Source organism: Muscardinus avellanarius (genome assembly GCF_963383645.1).
Source record: "Muscardinus avellanarius genome assembly, chromosome: 1".
Taxonomy (NCBI): domain Eukaryota; kingdom Metazoa; phylum Chordata; class Mammalia; order Rodentia; family Gliridae; genus Muscardinus; species Muscardinus avellanarius.
Window position 1 is genome coordinate 182,286,166 of NC_137786.1, and position 21,601 is coordinate 182,307,766.

A 21,601-nucleotide genomic window follows, 5' to 3' on the forward strand; every position below is an offset into this window, starting at 1 on the left:
CCACAGCACCCACAGGCAGGGCTGCAGGGCCGGCCGGCTGCTGGTTCTCACAGGCCCAGCCTGTCCCTGCTCACCGCTGTGCAGAGCCCCGGAAGCCCCCTCTGCAGGACCAGCACTACTCATTCACAGTTCCCGAGGAGCCTTGTGGCCCCCGTGTCCTGAGCAAGAGGGTCCAGAGGCCACCACTTCCCTAAACACAAAGAGGAGGAACTCTAAGAAGGAGCAGGATCAAGGTCCAGGCCAACTGACTGTCCCTGCTCAGAGCTACACCTCAGAGTGGGAGAGAGCAGGTCACTGGGTGAGAACCAGCTGCCAGCCAGGCACCGCGGCACATCCTGTAATCCCAGTACTTGGGACGCAGAGACAGGAGGATCTCTGGTTGAGGTCAGCATCAGCATCTTAGTGAGACCTTGCTTCAAAATAAAAAACAGAAAGGGCTGAGGGTGTGGCTTGGGGGTAGAATAAATGCCCCTGGCTCAATCCCCAGTACTTAGAGAAGAAGAGCAGAGAACAGGAGCAGCTGCTGCATTCCCTGTCTTCCTAAGCAGCTGCTGTTCCCAGACCTGGTCTTGCCTGACCCTGCCAGGGGCCTGGGGAGCAGGAGGCTGCGCAGACATTTACATCATAGACAAGTGCCTTGCACCTCCTTGTGTCCTGCTTCCCCTTGGGCCCACGCTGGTGTAGACAGGGATGGGGGTTCAGGTTTGTCTCTAGAGACAGGAGCCTCAGGACTCAAGGAGCAGCACAGAAATTGCATCTTCGCTGAGGAAAAAATGCCTGGGAGTGACAGGGAGCCTGGGAGAGAGAGGACCTAAAACGCTCTGCCTGGGTCCTGCTCTCTGGCCTCCGTTCCCACTCACTGCCCTGAGGAGAGCTGGGAAGTGTCCAGGGGAGGGGCCGTGCAAGGACCTGCCCATCACAGGGCTCCTTGTGGGTTTTCATGGACCATCTCTGCTGCAGACTCAGTCCCTGTCTAGGGAAGCTCACAGTGTGACGTGGGAAGCTTCTCGGGACCCATTGAGCAAGGAGTCAGGGCTTCTAACCCCTGAGTGGCAGAGATCAGAGAAGGTTTCATGAAGGAGTAAGTGGGGGCTTTCCAGGAGGTCTTGGGGGGCACTGGGGAGCACTGGCCAGGCCCCTGGCTAAGTGCTCTCCTCCCTATCAGCATCCGATGATTCAGTTTGGCTTCTGTCTGCCTGTCCTGAGTCTCCCACCTGGGGAAGGTTAATTCCCCAAATTTTCTACTGTGTCTCCACTGGCAGCTGTTGGGTGGGTCCTATAACCAAATCCCAGTGTCTCTGCCCATTTGCCGAATCAAATAATTGGGACAAGACTTTAGGAAGAAGGAAAATAAATTTATTGATTCTCTAGCAAAGCAGACAAAGCCTGTGAACTTAAGAGCTCAAAATCAAACTGGATTCTCCCCAAGCAAAGGAATTAAGTCCCCTTTAACAGTTAGCTTTTAACAGAATTGACAGGGTTCGTGTCTAAGTGGTCCTTAAGTTGGTTCCTTAAGTTGGTTCCTGGCACCAGATGTCCAGTCTTCACTCCCTTAGTCAGTAAACTGTTAAGAGACTGTTACTTGTACACAAGGGGAGGAGAAGAACAAGAGGAAAAATGTCAGCTTTGAAACAGGCCATCTGTTAGTTGCAAGGGTTGGAAGCTGGCTGTCATTCCAGTCCCAGAGTTTCCTACAGATGAGTTTGCCAGGGATCTTGGTCACAGGTGGTGCACAGAGGGGACCGATGTCCTCAGGTGGCCGAGGCGGCAGGGCAGCAGGAGAGGCTGTGCAGTGTGTGCTGGTCAGAGGAGGTCCACGCTCCCAGTGAGGGGCCCCACCACAAGGAAGCCGAGCAACATCGGGAGGGACCAGTCTGTGGAAAGGGAGCCCTGGCCTGAGGCTATTAAAAAAACAGGAGAGAGAGAGAGAGAGAGAGAGAGAGAGATTTAGGAGCAGAGTGTGACCAGGTGAGCTTCCCCCTCAAACAGCCCAAGACCGGGGACCTCTCTTCAGTCTTCCCACAGGCAAATGGCCAGCTTTGGCGTAGACACCTTCAAAAGCTTAAGTGTTTCATTAGATGGAACCATGGAGGAGCTGGTGTACATGACTGGTCCCCTCACTGCCTGTTTACTTCTTTTATTTTACTTTGCAGTAATGGAGATTGAATCCAGGACACTTTACCCTGAGACCTTTTTATTTTTTAGTTTGAGACAAGGTCTCTCTACATTGCTTGGCTAGTCTTAAACCTGCAATCCTCCTGTCTCAACCTCCTGACTAGGTGGGATTACAGGTGTGAGCCAGTAGGAGCAGTTTATTTTAATATTCCTGTATGTATCCCTTGGACATTGGATGGGGCTTGGGTTTGCCAAAGTCCCTTCTAAGGGGGAGAAGTCCCTCTGTGTGCAGGGCGCTGAGCCGCGCACGCTCCTCACCTCTGATATACTCGCAGTTGTATCTGCTATGGTTGCCCAGGGCCCGGAGGGTGAATTTGATGTGGCTCTGAGCTGGTCTCGTGGCACTGACCACCTGGAAGGTCTCAAAGGGGGGGATCAGCACTTCCTCCTCATGAGAGAAACAGGAGTAATTCCGGATGGGAGCCCCGAGGCAGGTCCAGATGTCAAAGAAGGTGTTCTCTCCAAAAGTTTCGGCTATGTTCTTCTTCAGGGATGAAGAGGCAAACCAGCCCAGCCTTACAGGGTCCTCAGGCCTCGCCAGCCATGAGCGCAGGACTTTCTCCCCTCGGTAAACCTGGTAGCACCGGGGTGACCCCTGACCCTTGCCGAGCACCTGCAGGGCCTCTGTAAGCAGGAAATGGAATGTTTTGAAGGAGAAATTTTGGAGGTAGTAGTCTCAGTTACTGCCCGCCTCATGCACAGCTGTATTGAACTCTGAGTACAGAGGGCTTTCTTCAGTGTAGGCCAGCAGGGCCACTGCATGCTCATCTCGGAAGCCTGCGGGTAGGCTTCGTCTCTGGGTTGGGCAATTGTACCACTCTTTGCTTGCCTTAGCCCAGCCATCTGCATATACTTGGTTGGTCTGGAACTCTGTGTGGTTGAGAGCTGGAAGGGCAGCCTTCATGGCTGCCACACAGCCAACGTACTGATCATCAAAGGAGTCCAGGGCCATGTCCAGGGTTCCTTTTTCAGTTTCTCCAAGTGCGATGGGGTAACTCTGGACCTGACAGGGAGGGAGCAGCAAGGAACCAGAGGGTGGGCCCCTTGGGGAATAGAGCACTGACATCCAGCTCTCCCCTCCAGGGAGAGGTACACCCAGGGCCCCAAAGGCACTTGGAGGGCAGGGGGCTTGGGAACTGCTGGCTTAGCCTCCCCCACCAGCATCTAGGCTGTCCCCTTGGGCAGAGCCATTCCCCAGGGAAGCAGTGGTATTCCCTCCTCCCTCTGGCCCTCCCTGCTGGGAGGATGGGACTTGGAGCATGACCACACCTGCAGTGTGCCCATGAGGCCCACAGACACAAGGAACAGCGACACTGTGGCAGGAGTCTGCATGGTGGAGGTGACCCGCGACACTTGCTGTCTCTTTCCCCTTCTCTGGAAATTGTAGCGTTAATCCCTACACATTAAAAAAACATTAATAGTAATCGCAGTACTTGGGAGGCTGAGACAGGAGGGTTGTGGGTTCAAAGACAGCTTTAGCAAGTAGTGAGACTCATCTACCTAGCAAGACCCTGTTTCAAAATAAAAAATATAAGAGGGCTGGTGGTGTAGATCAGAGGTAGAATGTCCCTGGGTTCAATCCACAGTACCTAAAATAAATATATGAATAAAATAAAATAAAAATAGAAAACATTAGTGACAGCTGGAGTGTGTCCTCTCAGTGCATGGCTCAGACCATTATAAGATACAACTGGAGCTGGGTGTGGGTGCACGCCTGCAATCTTAGTACTTGGGAGGCTGAGACTGGAGGACCACAGGTTCAAGGCCAGCCTCATCAACTTAGGCTCCCTTTATTTAGGGTGACTCTGTTTCCAAATAAACAATAAAAAAGCTGAGGGTGTGACTTGGAGGTAAAATGTCAGAGGGTTCAACCCCTAGTATCATAGAAAAGAATAAAAGAGGGAGGGAGGGAGGGAGAGGCACTGGTGCTGGAGGAAGAACTCTGAGGACTTAGAGTGAATGACATGTTTTCTAGTCTAGTCGAGCTTGCCAAGTGGGAAGTTGGGAAGACTATGGCAGGTAGTGAAGGGACCTGACTGCCCCAGGAAGAGGTCCTGGCCTCACCTCACCAGGGACCAGCACAGGGACAGTTCCAGGTGAGGTCAGTGGGTGGGGCGGGGCATACTCCAGGGACAGACTGGAGCAGGGCCTGGGGACCTCTGCTGTCTCTGCAGTCCTGTCCTGCCCTGAGCCCTCTTGTCCCAAGCCTCAGCTGCTTCCAGGGAGGGACAGAGAGAGACCCTGGGTGCCCGGGGGGTGGGTGCATACAGAGGGCACCTACTTCCCAGGGACTCGAAGGGCAGCCCAGCCTCCTGCACACTGAGCGTCTCTAAGAGGAGGGTGTACTGCATTGGGTCAGGATGGGGCAGACCGTATACCACCACCTCCCTCCTCCTCCTCCTCCTCCTCCTCCTCCTCCTCCTCCTCCTCCTCTTTCTTAGTTCTGTATATTTTATAAAGCAATGCATGCTCACTATAGGGGAAGTGAGTATATGACTCACAAAGTCTAATCTTCTTTTTTCTTTCTCTGCAAGTCCCAGCTCTCACACATACCTGCCAGTGGAGAGGAGCCACCAGGGATAATGGTGTCTTTCAGGACCTCTCTCAGAGAATATACAAATAATATTATATTTTAATATACAAGCCAAATGTAGTGGCATATGCTATAATCCCAGTACTTGGGATGCTGAGAGGAGAATGGCAAGTTTGAGTCCAGACTAGGCAATTTAGCAAGATCTTGTTCCAAAATAAAAGTGATCCCAGAGGCATGCTCATATCATATATATACCCTTTTCCCTCTCCAAGAAATAATATATGGTGAACTTCCTTCTGTAGCAGCACATGGTATCTACTTTGTTCATTATAATGGCAACATAATATACTTCATGGTATAGTTAAAACACATGATGGACACATAAATGTTTTCCTAATTTTAAAACATTATACATAATCTGAAGTGAACATTCATGTATACTTTACTGCATGTGTGCATTCTACTTGTGTGTGTGTGTGTGTGTGTGTGTGTGTGTGTGTGTGTGTGTGTGGTACTGGGATCCAGCTTTGGGGCAGTCCACCTCTAACCTACACCCCCAGCCCTTTTTCTGTTTTGTTTGGAAACAGGTTGCTGAGAGCCTGGCTGTATTGCTGAGGCTCGCCCTGTACTGGCAATGCTCATGTGTCAGTGTCCAAATACTGAGATTATAAGCAGGCACCACCACTCCCAGTTTGTGTGCATATTTTTATAGGAAAGATTTCTAAAAGCAGAGAGAAACTTAAAGGATATGAGTATTTTTTATTTTGATAGACATTGCCAAACTGCCATTCCAAAAGGTACCAGTTTGCTCCCCAATGATAAGACAAGTGCCCTTGTTTTCACATCTTGGATTCTTTCATTTTTCATACTGGAGGGATTTAACTCAGGGGCATTCTATCTCTGAGATAAACTCACAGATCTTATTCTTTTGAAACAGGCTCTTGCTAAATTGTTGAAGCTCCTGCTGAGTTGCTGAGGCTGGTCTTGAACTTGTGCTCATCCTGTCTCAACCTCCCAAGCAATATGATTGCAGACGTGTGCCACCATGCCTGGTTTATTCATCTATTTTAATTTTCATTTAACTGGTTTGGAAATATGTACATATTCATGTTACCATCATCACAATCAAAGTAGTAAAGGTGCCTATCACCTCAAAAAAGATTTTTGTGTCCCCTTTTTAAATTTTTATTTTATTCTAATGCTGGGCACAGTATGGGCCCCTTCTGGATGCTCCTTCCATAACTCACCCCCCAAGCCTGCCCTGCTCAGGTGTGCACCCGCCTCCTTGCAACCTCCCTGCCTCCTTGTGTATGTGTGTATGTGGGTACAATGGCATGGAGCCCAGGCAGGGGTGCTCTGACACTGAGCTATAGCCTCAGCCATATTTATATATTTCTATAAGTATTTTGAGGCAGGTTTTTGTCAAGTTGCTAAGGCTAGCATTTAATTTCTGCTTCTCCTGCCTCAGCCCCCAGAGCTGCTGGAATTATAGGTATGCCCTACTGCGCCCAGCTCCCCACCTCCTCTGTCTCCCCATTAGAGCACTCACCATGGAGCAGGAGAAGCAGTTTCTAAAGCACACCTCTTGTTATCTTCCTTACCTGCTTAAAAACTTTTTATGCCAAAACTGACTGAAAGAAATATCTCAAAATACAGATTAAAAGCTTGGCGCAGTGGCACACCCTTGTAATCCTAGGACTTTGGAGGCTAAGACAGAAGGATTGCAGATTCACCATCAGCCTCAGCAACCTAGTGAGGCCCTCCACAACTGAGAGCCTGTTTCAAAATAAAAATTAAAATAGAGCTGGGGTGTACCTTAGAGGCAGAATGCCCCTGGGTTCAACCCCAATACCCCAATAATAGTAGTAGTAATAACAATAATAATAATAATAATAATGATAATAAAGTAATAAAATGAAACATCCCCCAAACCACAGGGTAGAATCCAGCATCTTCATCCTGGCTTTTGGGCCCCTCTGTGACCTGCCTTCTGGGACCTGTCCGCCCCTTGCCCCACAGCCTCTGCTTGGCGTCCTTGATACAGTGTGGACAGCTGGCTATTTCTCCTCTACTTGGGACTCCCTTCTCCTGCCCTCCTCCTCAAGGAGTGGCTCAGGGCTTACTCCTTCAGGAAGTCCTCTGACTCTGCTGGGCTTCATAGCACCCTGCACTGCCTTCTGTCCCTGTCCTAATCACACCAGGATGCCTTATGTGACGTCTCCCCTCCCAGCCCATGAGTACTAGCAGACAGGAACAAGACATAACCCATTCCGTGTCCCCAGGCTCAGCCCAAGGCCAGGCAAGGCCTCCAGAAGGATCGCTGGAAGTCTGAGAAGCTTTCTGGATACCGCTGAGAAGATGGACCACTGCAAGGTGGGAGGCGGCTGACCCTGGTGACTAGTGTCAGGCCAGAGGGGAGGGGAGGACAGGTTCCTCCTTTATACTCTCAATACCCCACCCCACACCTCCCCACGCAGCTGCTCAGAAATGTGACACCCCCCATCCATTTCTAGATGTCACTCAAGGCTCAGAAACTCTCCCTGTACTCTGCTCCTGAGAGAGGGGATCCCTGAAGCCTGAAGGAAGGTGGGCTGAGAAGGGAGGTCCCTGTAGGATAGCTGTCTCCTCACTGGAGCCAGTTCCACACTCTAGATAAGGGGAAGAAGGAGGGGTGGCTATAGCCCCCCTAGGCTCAGGGGATCCTCTTGGAGTTTGTTGCTCTCTCATGAATATCCTGGCTTACCCAACATACAACGAAAGATTGGGAGTAAGGAGGCTGGGGTCTAGGTCCTAGCACCAGCTCTGACTTGCCATGTGTTCTGGGATAACTGGCAGCTTCAAGTTCCCTTAAGGCCCCTGTTTCATGACTGTGTGTCTCCAAAAATGGCCTAACTGCCTGCCTGATATGCACAACTGCATATCACCCAGTTTCCGAAACAGGTGTCACCCAGTTCCAAGAACTTTGATATAGACCATTGCTTAAGAAACAACAACCCACCTGCACAGAAAGCCCCCAACTCCCCGCTCTCCCCCATCCTCATAAACAAAACAAAACGAAAACAGCTCCATAAAAAGTTTCAACCTGCCTACCCTAGGTGCATGCTTCACTGGCCCCACCTTTGGACTGGTGAACCTAGCCCGGGAGTGTAGAATAAAGCACCTTTTGCTTTTTGACTTGGCCTGCTTGCCTCTTCCTCTCCATCACAACCTTACAGTATGCATCAAGAAATATCCATCCACAAAGATATTCACAGTGGCCCAATTCATAAAAGGAAAAAAACTGAAAACAACCCAAATGTTCAGACACAGCCAAATGAGCAAATAGATTGTGGAATATTTATAAAATAGAATATAGTGATGCGATGAAAAATATTCACAGCTACACATTACAAAATGATTTACTCTCCAAATATTAAGTTGCTTGAAAGAAGGACATTACAAAGGCAGAAAGAAGGGATAGGTTGATAAAGCCCTACACCAAAAACTGTTATGGTGCCAAAAGCTATAATGGTGGGAGAGGTAGCTACGGGTTCTTGTTCTTAGCTATCTTAGAAAATAGCCCAAACTCTTTTTTTGCTGTAAGCTTTATTATTATAAAGACAGAAAGATAGGACAGAGTTAATAAAGCCCTATACCAGATGGAGTAACTTGAAAATAAGTTACTGAAATTTTGGGATAAAGAACAGTTTTTATAAAGATACATTATCCTTTTTCTCAACCAATAATCTTCTGACCCGTCTAGATCTGCCCCTTCTCTGGGGCAAGTCTTTTGATGTGGGGATTCACTATCTTATATCCTTTCTGACCAAAAGTCTTTTTCCTATAGGTGTCATCTCAAATCTTTAAGACCCCAAAAGGTGTTACTTCGATAAGGATTATGGAAGTCAGGTAAAGAAGGGTAAAGAAGTGAAAAAAAAAATCACAATATTCCCAACATCTCAGAGTCTCAGGACCCAAAGAGTGTTATCCTTGACGTCTCTCTTTACTCCTCACAATCAGTCATCACTTATTTATAATTTTATAACTATTTACATACAGTTGTTGACGTCCTTTATAGGAATAAGAATTTATTTCCTCTTTGTCATTGGAGCAGAAGTGAAAGTTCTATGAGAAACCCTTGATCCTAGAATACAGCAGCATAGAGAAGAAGCCAGGAGTTCAAGAAAGAAGAGACACCAAATAAAGCATTATGTGAGGCTCTTCTCATTTGGGGAGTTCTTTCTTTCTCTCTTTCTTTCTTTCTTTCTTTCTTTCTTTCTTTCTTTCTTTCTTTCTTTCTTTCTTTCTTTCTTTCTTCTTTCTTTTGCTTTCTTGTGGTACTAGGGATCAAACTCAGAGGCATTCTACCTCCAGTTACACCCCTGGTACTATAACAGAGTGAGATGGAGAGTGCGGGTTCTTGTTCTTAGCTAATGTAGAAAAAATAGCCAGAACTATACTCCTACAAGCTTAAGCAATTTTTATTATTACAAAGGCAGAAAGAAGAGACAGAATTATAATAGCACTACATCAGAGAGACCATGCAGTGGAGGGCCTTGAAAATAAGACACTGAAATTTTCGAACATAGAACAGTTTTTATAGATTCATTATTTCCCATCTTTCTTAACCAATAGTCTTTCTATCTGCTCTTGACCCGATTAGGTGTGGGCCTGCCCATTATCTCCAGTGCAAGCCTTTTGATATAATTATGAGGATTCACTCTCTCTCTTCTTGTTTGACCAAAAGCATTTTTCCTGCCCTCATGCAGATGTGGGCCCACCCATTATCTCTGATGCAAGCCCAAGCCTTTGTTATGACCAAGATGTGTTACTTGGTTAATAGTCAGGGGTCACATGGTATCTGTGTAAGGCCTTAACAAGAGCCAGGCCAACATTGTTTAATGCTCATTTTTCAGAGAGTTAACAAAAGAAATGACAAAAGGAAATAACTCTGGAAATAACAAAGGAAACAACTCTGTGTGCAAAATATACATAGAAAGTCAGATGTCTTTTTGGCAAGGAAAGTCATAAGACATGAGATGTATTGTCTTTTACAGAAAAAGAAGTAATTTATGTATTAAGAGACTGAATTTTGTTCCAAAGTGAGAAAAAAAAGAGAAAGAAAAAAAAATCTTACAGGTATTTTTAAAAGGCTATAAAAGAGTGGAATAAAAAAATTGTTGTATTAGATAAATTTACAGGGTTCTCTTAAAATATTTTTAGTTAAAGATACTAAAATTGTATTTAAAAGAACATTCTGGTCAAACAGAATGAGAGAGAGTGAACTCTCATAATCATTGAATATTAAAATATTCAATGTTCAAAATTTGTATGGTATTTGTAGAAATCTGATATATTACAGTTTAAATGTACATCTGCTTTTTAATATATGATGGAGTTACATCTTAATAAACTCATTATAATTCTACCCTATGGTAAATGTAGCAAGCATAGACCAACATCCTCCAGCAGGAGCCCCACTCCAGACAAAGTTGCATTTTTGTCAGACAATAACAATGGGCCTCCCCCTATCCTCAGTGGCTTTCGCCTTTAGAAACCCCTGGTAGTTCATCTCTTGGTGGCAGTTCTGGACTGAGTGCTGGACTGCATCCCTAGCCTGGCTAGTCTGTTTTTTCCGCGATTAAATATACTCATCTTCCAAGTTCACTTGGTGCTCTTTCTCCATTCCTGCGACATCGGCCTGGGCACAACATCTGCCCCCTTTGACAAAGGCCTGTACTATCTTCCCACGTCCTTGGGGAATTTTAGCCTATCTGCTAGAAGTTATTTATTATGTAAACTTGTCTTTGAAATATGAAGGCCCTGGGCTACAACTCTTTTGTAGTTGGTAGTCACTTTTGGTAAGGGAAATTCTACATTATAACAAGCTGCTCCCCCTGCCCCTGAGTGCCTGCACAGCACCCAGGCCCTGACCACATTTTACATTTTGAAATTAATACCAAAGCAATTTTTCAATACTAGCACATTCACCATCAGTACTTTTTTATTTTTATTTTTATTATTTTTATTTTTGAAACAGGCTCTCACTGGTTTCCTGAGAGTCTCATTACATTGCTGAGGCTGTCTTCAAACCTATGATCCTTCCATCTCAGCCTCTCAAGTACTGGGGTTACAGGTATGTGCCATCATGACTGGCTAGGAACCTCATTTTCTAATTTTAGAAAATGTAGAATCTATCTGGTCAGAACTCATCTTCATACATTTTTACCTTCAAATTTAAGGTTACATCATGCATTCTTGTGCCCTTCCCTCTATTCCCTGGAAGAATTAAGGATGTGCTATCACAAAATAAGCTAAATAGGCACATGAAATAGACCAGTCACTGGAGGAAGAGTGAATTCAAAAAGGACCGCCTGATCTGTCTTTTCCTACATAAAACAAGCCATGTGGATTCTCTCGGGAGGCATGGCCCTGCCATGCCAAGGTGGGAATGATATGGTAGAACAGAAGAAATAAAATTTTAGGTAGAAAGGAGACTCATTGGGAAGGGATGGAAGATAGGGTTTTAAAATCTGAAGCCTTCAGTTTACAGAGGTTGGTTATTCTTAAGAAGGCAATTTTAAGTTAAAAAAGGATGGCTCAGGAAATTTCTGAGGTGATTAAAAGCTGAGAGCTTCACTCTTTGCCAAAGTTCCTTTCCCCTCCAGGGAAATTCTCAAAAGTCACACTTTTTGTTAACAGAGCCCCACACTACACTGCTCCTGTCCCAAAGGATTACCACTTATTGTGAACTGGAAAGCTTCAAAGAAGGAGCCTGCCATCTCACATGCTCCTGGCCATCCCCTCTCTAGTAGGCCCTATAAGAAAGCAGAGCTCTGAGAAGCTCTGGGCAGTTTGGCCATTTGGGGCCATTTGTGACTATTCTGGGGACATTCTAGGCCATTTGGGTCCATTTGGGGTAGCTTGTAGACACTCTGAACAATGTTTTGAGATCTTGGTCTCTCTCCCTATGGTTCTCTTTCTTGAGGTGGCCTGCATTTCCCCTGAACACGTATCCTTACTTTGCTTATATGAAAACCTCTGCCATTTTATCTGACTGGTATGTGTTGAAATTCTTTTTCCCATAGAAGCCAAAACCCTCAGAAGTTATCATGCTGTTCATGACAGGAAAACAGTCCTAAACACCAGAAACTATTTTTCTGGCTGTAACTAATATGGTAATAAAACTCTTGGCCCTTGTTTTCCACTAACCTTTACACTCTCCTCACACATCTCTTGGTGGCATCCTGGAATATGCTACATTAGTCCAGAGATTCATTTGTCCTGGCATTCCTCCACAAACTTATTGTTCCTTTAAAAAGAGTAAGAAAAAGCATCTCTCTTTGATCATTTGTTTGGACTTCACACTCTTTTTATATTTTCTTTCTTGCTAAATTTATCATGGTAGTAATAAAATTAGCATATTTGGCTCAGATATTTGCTGATGAAATATACTGAGGAATGTATCCCATCCATTCCACATTACTTAGTCTCATTTCTGATATCTTCTTCTAAAATTCTTGAGAAGCCTAAGATTCATTTTCAACTTAGCAAGTCATGATGCTTCTGTAACATTTTCATCCTCATTCTCCTAGGGAACCTTCTTTGTTGACTATCCTTCCTTTCTGGGACCCATTATGACAATGGGCTCCTGGAAAAGAGAAGGAAAAGATTAAGGAAATCCATCTAACCTTTCTGTTCTGAGAAAAGTCTTAGTGCAAAGACTCAACTCTTCCTCGCAAGATTTAAAAAAAATTTTTTTTGTGGTACTGGTGATGGAATCCAGGGATATTATACTTTCAAGCTACACCTCCAGCCCTATTTTTTTATTCTTTATTTGAAATAAGTGTAACAGTGCTGGAATTGTTCCAGGGACACTGTTGGGCTCCTGAAACTGTTCCAGTGAGAGATATGTAGCTGCGGGTTCTTGTTCTGAACTAGGTATGGAAAACTCTAGTCTGAACTCTGCAAGCTTAAGCCACTTTATTATTACAAAGATGGAAAGATAGAACAAAGTTTAATAAAGCCCTATACCAGAGATAGTACAGGGGGGTGACTTGAAAAGAAGTCACCCAAGGGCTCTGGAGCCAGAATCCAGACTAGATCTGCCCTTTCTCTGGAGCAGGTTTTTTAATGTGGGGTTTCCTTCCTGTAGACCTGCACTGTCTGATTATGGGAGTCTGGAATCTCTTAGAGGCTTATGGCACCTCCTACCTCCTTTTGTTTATCTTTAAAATGTAAATGACCCTGGGCTTCTGGGCTTCTTTTATTTTCTGGCTAATTACTCTTGGTGCCTGGGAATCTGCAGCCCTTTCCTTGAAGCTTCTAGCTTCCTAATACCGACAATTTTTTTCACATACATTTTGAAAATATTTTCCAATATTGGCACATTCATACATTTTGAAGCTTTTTCCCAGTACTGGTACAATAAGATCTGACTAACTTGCAGAGGGCCTCACTCAGTAGCTGAGGCTGGCCACAAACCTGCTATCCTCCTGTCTCAGCCTCCCAATTACTGGGATTACAAGCATGCACCACCATGCCAAGCTCCCCACAAGATTTAAAACAGATACATGGCTTTTTTTTTAACTTAGTGACAGGCCAGACACAGAATTTTAAATTTTTATTCTTTGTCTTATAAAAGATTAACTGAATTGTTTATGCTCACTGATTTCCATAAACAAAATGCTTCAACCAAACATTAGTTAAGTTTCCTCTTCTTCCCCACTCTTGAACTTTACACCTCCTTCCATCTGGACCAGCACAGACATCCTCCTTGACCCCTTTATGAATCTGCTGACCTCAGGGAAAGCAGTTCCCAATGATCACACACCCCTATGGGACTCCCTCCAGGCCTCTTGACTATTCTGCATGAAGCAAGATTTCTTTCTGCCTGGCTTTAGACCTGCTAGTAGCTCTTATGATTAGATATTCTCCCTGTTGAAATTGTCCTTTTCCCTTGTTGCAATAATTTTTTCAATTAAAACCTCTTTTCTCCTAAATCTGGACTTGTTTTTAGTATGATAATCCAAATCACCAAATTGTTTTTGAGTATTTATATTACATAGTTCATCTTTTTAAGCTTTGTAGCTTTTTCTTCTAAACAATTACAATTCCAAATTATGTTTGTGTTCTTAGCAAGTCTTAATCTTTCTATGTATCTGACTGTTCCAAATGTCTATTACCATTAACCTCTCTTTCTGTCTTAGTCTCTGTGTTTATCCTTGTATTTATTTACCTCATTTCCCACTTTCTTTTTTGTTATGGTGAAACATTTACGGTGGTACAACATTACAAAGGCAGAAAGAAGGGACAGAGTTAAAGCCCTATATCAGACAGAGTATAGGAGGGTGACTTGTAAATAAGTTATGGAGTTTTGGATACAGAACAGTTTTTATCACTATTTTATCCTGTATCCTTGCTTAACCAATCATCTTTTGGCCCGACCAGATCTACCCCTTCTCCAAACAAGTCTTTTGATTTGGGGGTTCACTATCTTACATCCTGTCTAACCAAAAGTCTTTTTCCTATAGGTGTAAACTCAACTTTTTAAGACCCCAAAAGTTGTTACTTCAATAAGAAATTATCAAAGTCAGGTATCTCTTGAAGGCTTGTGGCCCCTTTTCCCACATCCTAGTCTGTCTGCTAGATGTTATATATGTAAACTTGTCTTTAAAATGCAAAGGCCTGCCGGGGGTGGTGGAGCACGCTTGTAATCCCCTTGCTTGGGAGGCGGAGACAGGAGGATCGCGCAGGTTCGAAGCCAGCCGTGCTGGCGTAAGAGACCCTGTTTCCAAAAATAAAAAAATAGGTCTGGGAGTGTAGCCTGGAGGAAGAAGGGCTTCCAGGAACCCCAGTACCACCAAATAAAAATAAAAATAAAATAAAATAAAATAAAATGCAAAGGCCCTGGGCTCCCTCTATTTTCTTGCTAATCACCCTTGGTGCAGGGAACTCTGCAGGGTGCCTTCCCTGTCTGAGTGCCTGCCTGCACCCAAGCTCTGGCTTCCTAATACCAAAGCTATTTTCAAATACATTTTTGAAGCCCTTTCCCAATACCGGCACATTAATACCAAAGCTATTTTTTTTAAAAAACGTTTTGAAGCCCTTTCTCAAAACAGACACATTTTTCACCTACTTGTCTTCTTGAGGCCACGCTCCTGCCTTCAGGTTGCTCTACAGAAACATGCAGGGAGAGTTGGTTTCTTCTCCAAGGCTGAGTGGCTGTGGGCTCACAGCTTCTGCCCAGAGCTCAGTTTTGGCTCTCTGTTTGAGAGAAGGGACTGAATTTATTCACTGAGCAGGAAGTGAAAAACTTGTTTCACTTTCATGAAAAATCTAAAGGTCTATTTTTATGTGTCCTTGTTATTCCTGTTGGCAATTATTAATATAATTGTGACATGGAGTTTTTAACAAGAGCCCCTATAGCCTAGCTGATCAAACTCAGGCAATCCAAAATCTAGGCACTAAAGATTAATTTAAAATCTTAAGTCTTTAAATTGATTAAAAATCCAGTTGTTCAAAGTCTTTGTTTAGGGCATGGTAGTGATTATGGTGCATAGTTCCCCTATAAAATGTCCTGATTTAAAGAGATATCCATTTTATTAGTTAGTCTCATAACACAGCTCATAGTATCCTTGAGACCTACTATAAGAAACATAAAGATTAGTGTTACGGATTGGGAGAATATGGTTTTGGAGAAACTGTCCCCGGGGACCCCCGTTAGAGTCCCGGACACAATTCCCCTCAAACCACAACAAAACCAAAAAAACCCAAGTACAGAAAAACCGTGGGTTCTTGTCCTGAGCTAAGTGATAAGTATACATAGCTTGGACACTTGCTGGAGATTTAAAGAAGTTTATTCAAAAGATAGAAATACAGAAGACAGTTAAAGCCCCATGTCTTTCATAAATGGCATGGGGGGGGTGATTCGAGTGAATACACCAAAGGGATCACACGTGGACCTGACCTTTTTTATACCCATGACCTCCATCTTGTTCATGTATTTCTTTTTTCTTTTTTTTTTTGGTGGTACTGGGGGTGGAACCCAGAGGCTTTCTACCTTTGGGCTATACTCACAGACCTTTTTTTTTTAATATTTTATTGGAAACAGGGTCTCACTAAATTGCTGAAAGCCTCACTAAGTAGCTGAGGCTGGCTTCGAACCCATGCGATCCTCCTGTCTCAGCCTCCCAGGCGTGGGGATTATAAGCACGCCCAGCTTGTTCATGTAATTCTGACTTAGTAAGGTACCTCCCCCAGTCAGGTGTGGCAAGGTGTCTCCTTTCATGAAGGGTGAAGGTCAACCCCCTGTTCCATCCTCCCTAGATTATCATGTAGATCTGTCTTTAGAAAGAGTAAGCCGTAGCTCAACTGTCCTATTGACTTGCCAATTACCTTTAGCTAGGTTAATTTACATTGGTATTGCCTTTTTCTTTTGGCAGAAACCAAGTCCTTTCTTTACCCAGGTCTGCTGCCATTTTGACACAACTATTTTTGAAATATATCTATTAATAACCAGAGGTTTCTCAAATCTTCCTAGGCCATTCCCAATACTGGTACAATTAGAATTGTTAGATGACCTAAGTTCACTATCACCCATGTAGTGTGCCTGCAAACCAACTCACGAACATGTCATATGCTCCACTTCTCTGAGGGAAATTTCTTAAGTGTTTGGTGATAATGTTGTAGGGTCTGGATATTGTGCAAAAGAGACCACTGACTCAGAAGATGTAAAGTCAGAGATTTTATTCCATGGGGAGAAACACTGATGCACCAGTGCTATACTCGGGTCTGAACCTTCTGAATGCAGCCTTGAATTACCAAGGAGTACAAGTTTTATAGCCCAAAATGGCAGACCATCTGGAATGTTTACAAAGGCTCACTGGTGTTGGTGTGGCTTTGCACAAAACTTACACCCACAAAAAAAGCTTCAGCATGACAGGATGCAGACCCAGATAAGGTTATCTTACCCAAACCCATAAGATTATTACCCATCCGTGTCTTTCCCCAAACTCTATAATCATTAGCCCATGTCTTATGTTCCCCAAACCCTAAAATCATTAAGTCATGCCTTGTCTTCCAGGAGCCAGATTCACTTATGGGTCCCCCCCCCCTCCCGGGGCTGCAGAGGAGAGGAAAAAACTGCCAGTATTGTTACGGTTTTAGAGAATATGGCGTGGGGAAACTGTTCCCCGGGGACCCCTGCTAGGGTCCCAGACACACTTTCCCCCAACCCATAACAAAACCCAAAATGACAAAAAACAGAAAAAACCTGTGGGTTCTTGTCCTAAGCTAAGAATAAATATGCATAGCTTGGACAGATGCTGAAGATTTAAAGAAGTTTATTAAAAAGATAGAAATACAGAAAATAGGTACAGCTCCATATCAGATTGGCATGGAGGGGTGACTCGAATGAATACACCAAAGGGATCACACGTGGACTCGACCTTTTTATACCCATGACCTCCATCTTGTTTACGTAATTCTGACATAGTGAACGTTCCTGTAAGGTACCTCCCTTACCCTGTAAGGTACCTCCTCCAAAAAGGTGTGGCAAGGTGTCTCCTTTCATGAAGGTCAACCCCTCCTACCATCTTAGCTAGCTTATCCAATCATTGTAGATCTGGCCTAGTTCTGCGCTCATATTGACTTGCTAATTACATTTAACTAAGTCAATCTAAGTTTCAATAGCTGTTTGCTTTCTGACCAAAGCCAAGCCTTTCTCTCTCCAGGTCTGCCACCATTTTGACACAATTATTTTTGAAATATATTAATAATCATAGCTTTCTCAAATCTTCCTAGGCCATTCCCAATACTGGTACAAGTATATCTCTTTATACATACAGACTTGAACCAATTCTGTGTCCTATATCAATATTATCTAAGAAAATAGCTTTATTGATCTCCTTTTAAATTATATAAATTTCTAAGTAAGTGCAGTATTGTTTCATTCAGTACCACACAGAAGCCTCAACATGGCCAAAGAGGAATCTAAAGCCACTTTGTACCAGTACTGTGAATGGCCTAGGAAGATTTGAGAAAGCTATGATTATTAATATATTTCAAAAATTGGGTGAGGGGCAAATCTGTGCAAGGACTTGGTTTCTGCCTAAAAGCAGGCAACTATTCCAATGTAAATTAACCTAGCTAGGGCGACCCTCACCAGGCTCCTTGGCTGGGTGGGTCTGCTTGCTAGGCTGGCTGGGTCAGGGCCCGCCTGAGGGAAAGGCCGACCTCACCCAAATCTCCTCATTCTAGTCCCTTCCCCACCCTGTGGTGCTGGGATCCAGAGTGTCTAGGAGGGAAAGCAGCACCTTTGAGGTGGTGACTGCTGCTAAGCATGAGATGCTATAGGCTCTTCTTGTCATTTCTAGCTTGTATTAAATTTTAGCTTAGCTGGACATGGAAGCTCATGCTTGTAATGCCAGTACTTGGGAGGCTGAGACAGGAGGATCATGCCAGTTTGAAGCCAGCCTCAGCTACTAAATGAGGCTCTCAGCAACTTAGTGAGACCCTGAGTATAGCCTGAAGGTAGAAGGCCTGGGTTCCATCCCTAGTACCAAAGGAAAAAAAAAATTAGCTTGCTTCTTAGTCTTCGACTCATATCCTAGATATTTTTATTTCTTTGTAGAAGAGTTGCTCTTTGGACATTTTGGATTAACTTTCTAAATTTTTTTAATCTAATTCTATTAGAAAGTTATGAATTTCCACCTCTAGGTGTTTGCTGAAATCTTCTTCTAGGAAGTCTTTAGATGTAACTGTGTTCCCTCTTGGCTACCAATTACCTGTTGGGCATTAGTTAGCCCTATTTACTCAAAAATATAGAGGGATATTTCTGGAATCTTCTCTCTCTCTCTCTCTCTCTCTCTCTCTCTCTCTCTCTCTCTCTTGCAGTCCATCTTTACATTGCACCCTGAAAATCACATTTAAATCATTTAATCGTTTGCGGGGCATGGTGGCGCACGCTTGTAATCACCGCGCTTGGGAGACGGAGACAGGAGGATCGCATTGTTTGAAGCCAGCCACTGCGCGAGGGCTTAAGAGACCCTGTTTCCAAAAATAAAAAAAAGTATAAAATAGGTCTGGGAGTGTAGCCCGAAGGTAGAAGAGTTTCCAGGAACCCCAGTAACACACACACACACACACACACACACACACACACACACACACACTAAATAAAAAGAAGACAGGTATAACTACTTTTTAGTATAAAGCTATACTCTGCTGATAAGTAGCATTGTTATTTCCACTAACATAACTTTTGCTGTTCTTATTTCTACTAGTGTAACTTTAGCTGCTACTATTGAAAGGCTCCATTTAGAAGAAAAATCATAAGCCCCTAGCAGCTAGCTAATAGTTAAAACAGCCAGCTAATAGTTAAAAAGAAAAAGTATATTTTACTGCAGCTTACAGCTTAGGAATGTAAGATATGCAATAAGCCCACCCCATCTTATCTATACTGTCTGGGCCAGAGCGCCTTGACCCGGGAGCTTACTGACTGCACCTGGTATTGTATCTAACACTTGACTACAGAATGTACTTTTCAAATGATTCTGTAATTTTCTGTAAATGCATGCAATTTAGCCCAAACCCCCCCTAACTAGTGGTCTTTTCCCTATAAATACCCTCAGTTTCAGTGGCTCGGGGTCGAACTCCTATACGAGTCGGCCCCAGTGCACTGGCTCCTTAATAAACCTTTTTTGCTCATTGCATCAAGGACGTAGTCTCTCGTGGTACTTGACGTCGCTTATCCCGAGGTTGATTGAGGGTCTCCCCTCGGCGGGGGTCTTACATTTGGTGCATTGGCCGGGAAGCGCGACCACCCAAGTTCCACGAGACACCCCTTGGAGGTAAAACTTTTACCTGTTTGTCTCTGTTTGTCTTGTCTGTCTCCTGTTGCCGGCTGTGTTAATTTCTGTGATTTTTGGTTTGGTTTCTGGTAAAGTGGTGAGCAGCTGCCTTCTGGTGTTTCTGGTAGTTGGCAGCCGTCTGCGCCAGCGGTGCTCGCTGGCGCAGAACTCCTTGTCCGATCAATGGTGGGTTCGGGTCCCACACACAAGGAGGGTTACGACAGACGTGTCCGTGATAACCGACTGCCACCCTGGGAGACGTCCCAGGAAGTCGGGGGACCTCCGAGGACGCTCGGAAACGTCCCATCTGGGTCTGAGGATCGTGGGTTAGAGTCCCACTCTCAGCCATCTGGGTGCCAAGCGATTGTGGGTTCTAGTCCCACATGAAGGGTGCCGTCTAGGGTTTGGAAGGGCCACTTGCCAGAGGTGGTCAATTGTGTCTGGTCTTAGGAGTCTCTCGGAGAGAGGAGGGGCTCCATTTTGTGTGCTAATTGTGTTTCTTTTTCTGGTTTTGGGAGTTTTTTGGTGAGAGGTGAGGCTTTATTCTGAGTTTGGTTAAGGGCCAATTGTGTCTCTTTGTCTGGTTTGTTTAAGTGATATTTTTTGTGTGTTTAATCTTGACTGTTATGGCCATTGTGTTTTTTTATTAAAATGTGTGTACCAGCTGGGTTGTAAATAATTCTTTTCAGCCTAGTAATAGTATTATCAATAAGAGTAATTAATAATTTGTTAAATATTTGTTGTATAAACAGCTTTAATTTAGTAGGTTACAAAAAGCTTTAGTGTTAAAAAGTTGGTGTGCGTGTGGATTTGTTTGGTTTGTTTTCTCGTTTTCTCTTTTTTGTGTTTAATTTTGGCAATGAGGCAAGGAACCCCGGCTGTCCTTGGGGAAAGGTAAATATGATGTTCTGTGTTCTGTTTGAGATGGCATATTTTTGGTATGGTAAAAGTTTTATGATACTGTTTTGTCTTCTATGGTGCTTATAATGTTTTGCTTAAAGTGATAGTGTTGAAATAGTTACCCCATGGTAATAGAATGTAATGTTTGTTATTAGTTGTATGGTGGTTATAATATGCTGTTGAAGAAAGAAAAAAAAATGATGATGTGGGTAGGAGAAAGCTTCCGGCCTCTGTTCTGCATTAGATTGCATAGAAAAAGATTTTTCAGTACTGTGCATTTATTTTGTATGTTTAATTTGCTTTTTAATCAGACCTTGGACGGTGAACTGGAGGGAGGCTGAGCAAACTGCCCTGGGGGCGGCCGCTGGAAGATTTCTTCCAGCCCCAGAGAGAAGTTGTCAGCATCCCACTCCTCACTCGTCCAACGAAAAAGGGGGAAAGAACGGGTCGAAGCGAGTCCATCAGCCTTTCTCGCTAGTAGAATTGAAAGAAATTAAAAAGAACTTGGGAAGTTATACTACTGACCCTGACCATTACATCAAGGCATTCAAGTTACTCAGTTCGTTGTATGATCTTACTTAGAGAGATGTTAGATTACTTCTTGAACATACTAACTTCTATAGAAAGGGAGAGAATATATAAAGAGGCTAGAGCACTGGGAAATGAATATTTTGTGGCCTCCACAAGTGGTAAATTGGATGATAGATGGAATATTCCTATAGGGGAAACAGGCAGTGCCACTCGTAGACCCCAGATCCTTGCTAGAAAAAAATAAATTGCAAAATGCAAAAGTTCTTGAGCCTAGCCATGATAAAGTCAGGCATTCCAGGTGCAGCTTCAGCAGCCTGGGATCCGCAGGGTCTTAGTGCTGCCAGATTAGTTTCCAATTGGTTTTGCCTGCAAGCCTGGAGAAAAAAATTCACATGTAATTCATTAATAAGGATTAAATATAAGGCTATAACACCACCTCAAAAGAATAGATGCTGACATCATTAGTTAATTCTTTACCCAGTAGAGGGGAAGGCCATCCTCAGACAAACTAATACTTCAGGTGCCAATTTGGTCTGACAGAAACTTAAAAAGGGAAAGATAGATGAACAAAAGCCATTTAAGGATTCTGGCTGCTCGCAAAAGCCTAGGCTCAAGTCTATTTAAGGTGAAA

General features: G+C 44.0%; 1 protein-coding gene across 1 annotated transcript; it reads right to left on the reverse strand.

The window, feature by feature from the left end:
• Nucleotides 1-123: 123 nt before the first annotated feature.
• Nucleotides 124-19,846, reverse strand: LOC308259163 (GPI-linked NAD(P)(+)--arginine ADP-ribosyltransferase 1-like; the record flags this gene model as incomplete). The annotated part of the gene is given in 6 exon segments (XM_080689966.1): nucleotides 124-190; nucleotides 988-1,045; nucleotides 2,434-2,851; nucleotides 2,855-3,178; nucleotides 3,445-3,549; nucleotides 19,649-19,846. Coding segments are annotated over 6 exon segments (1,170 nt in total).
• Between the last annotated feature and the right edge of the window lie 1,755 nt (nucleotides 19,847-21,601).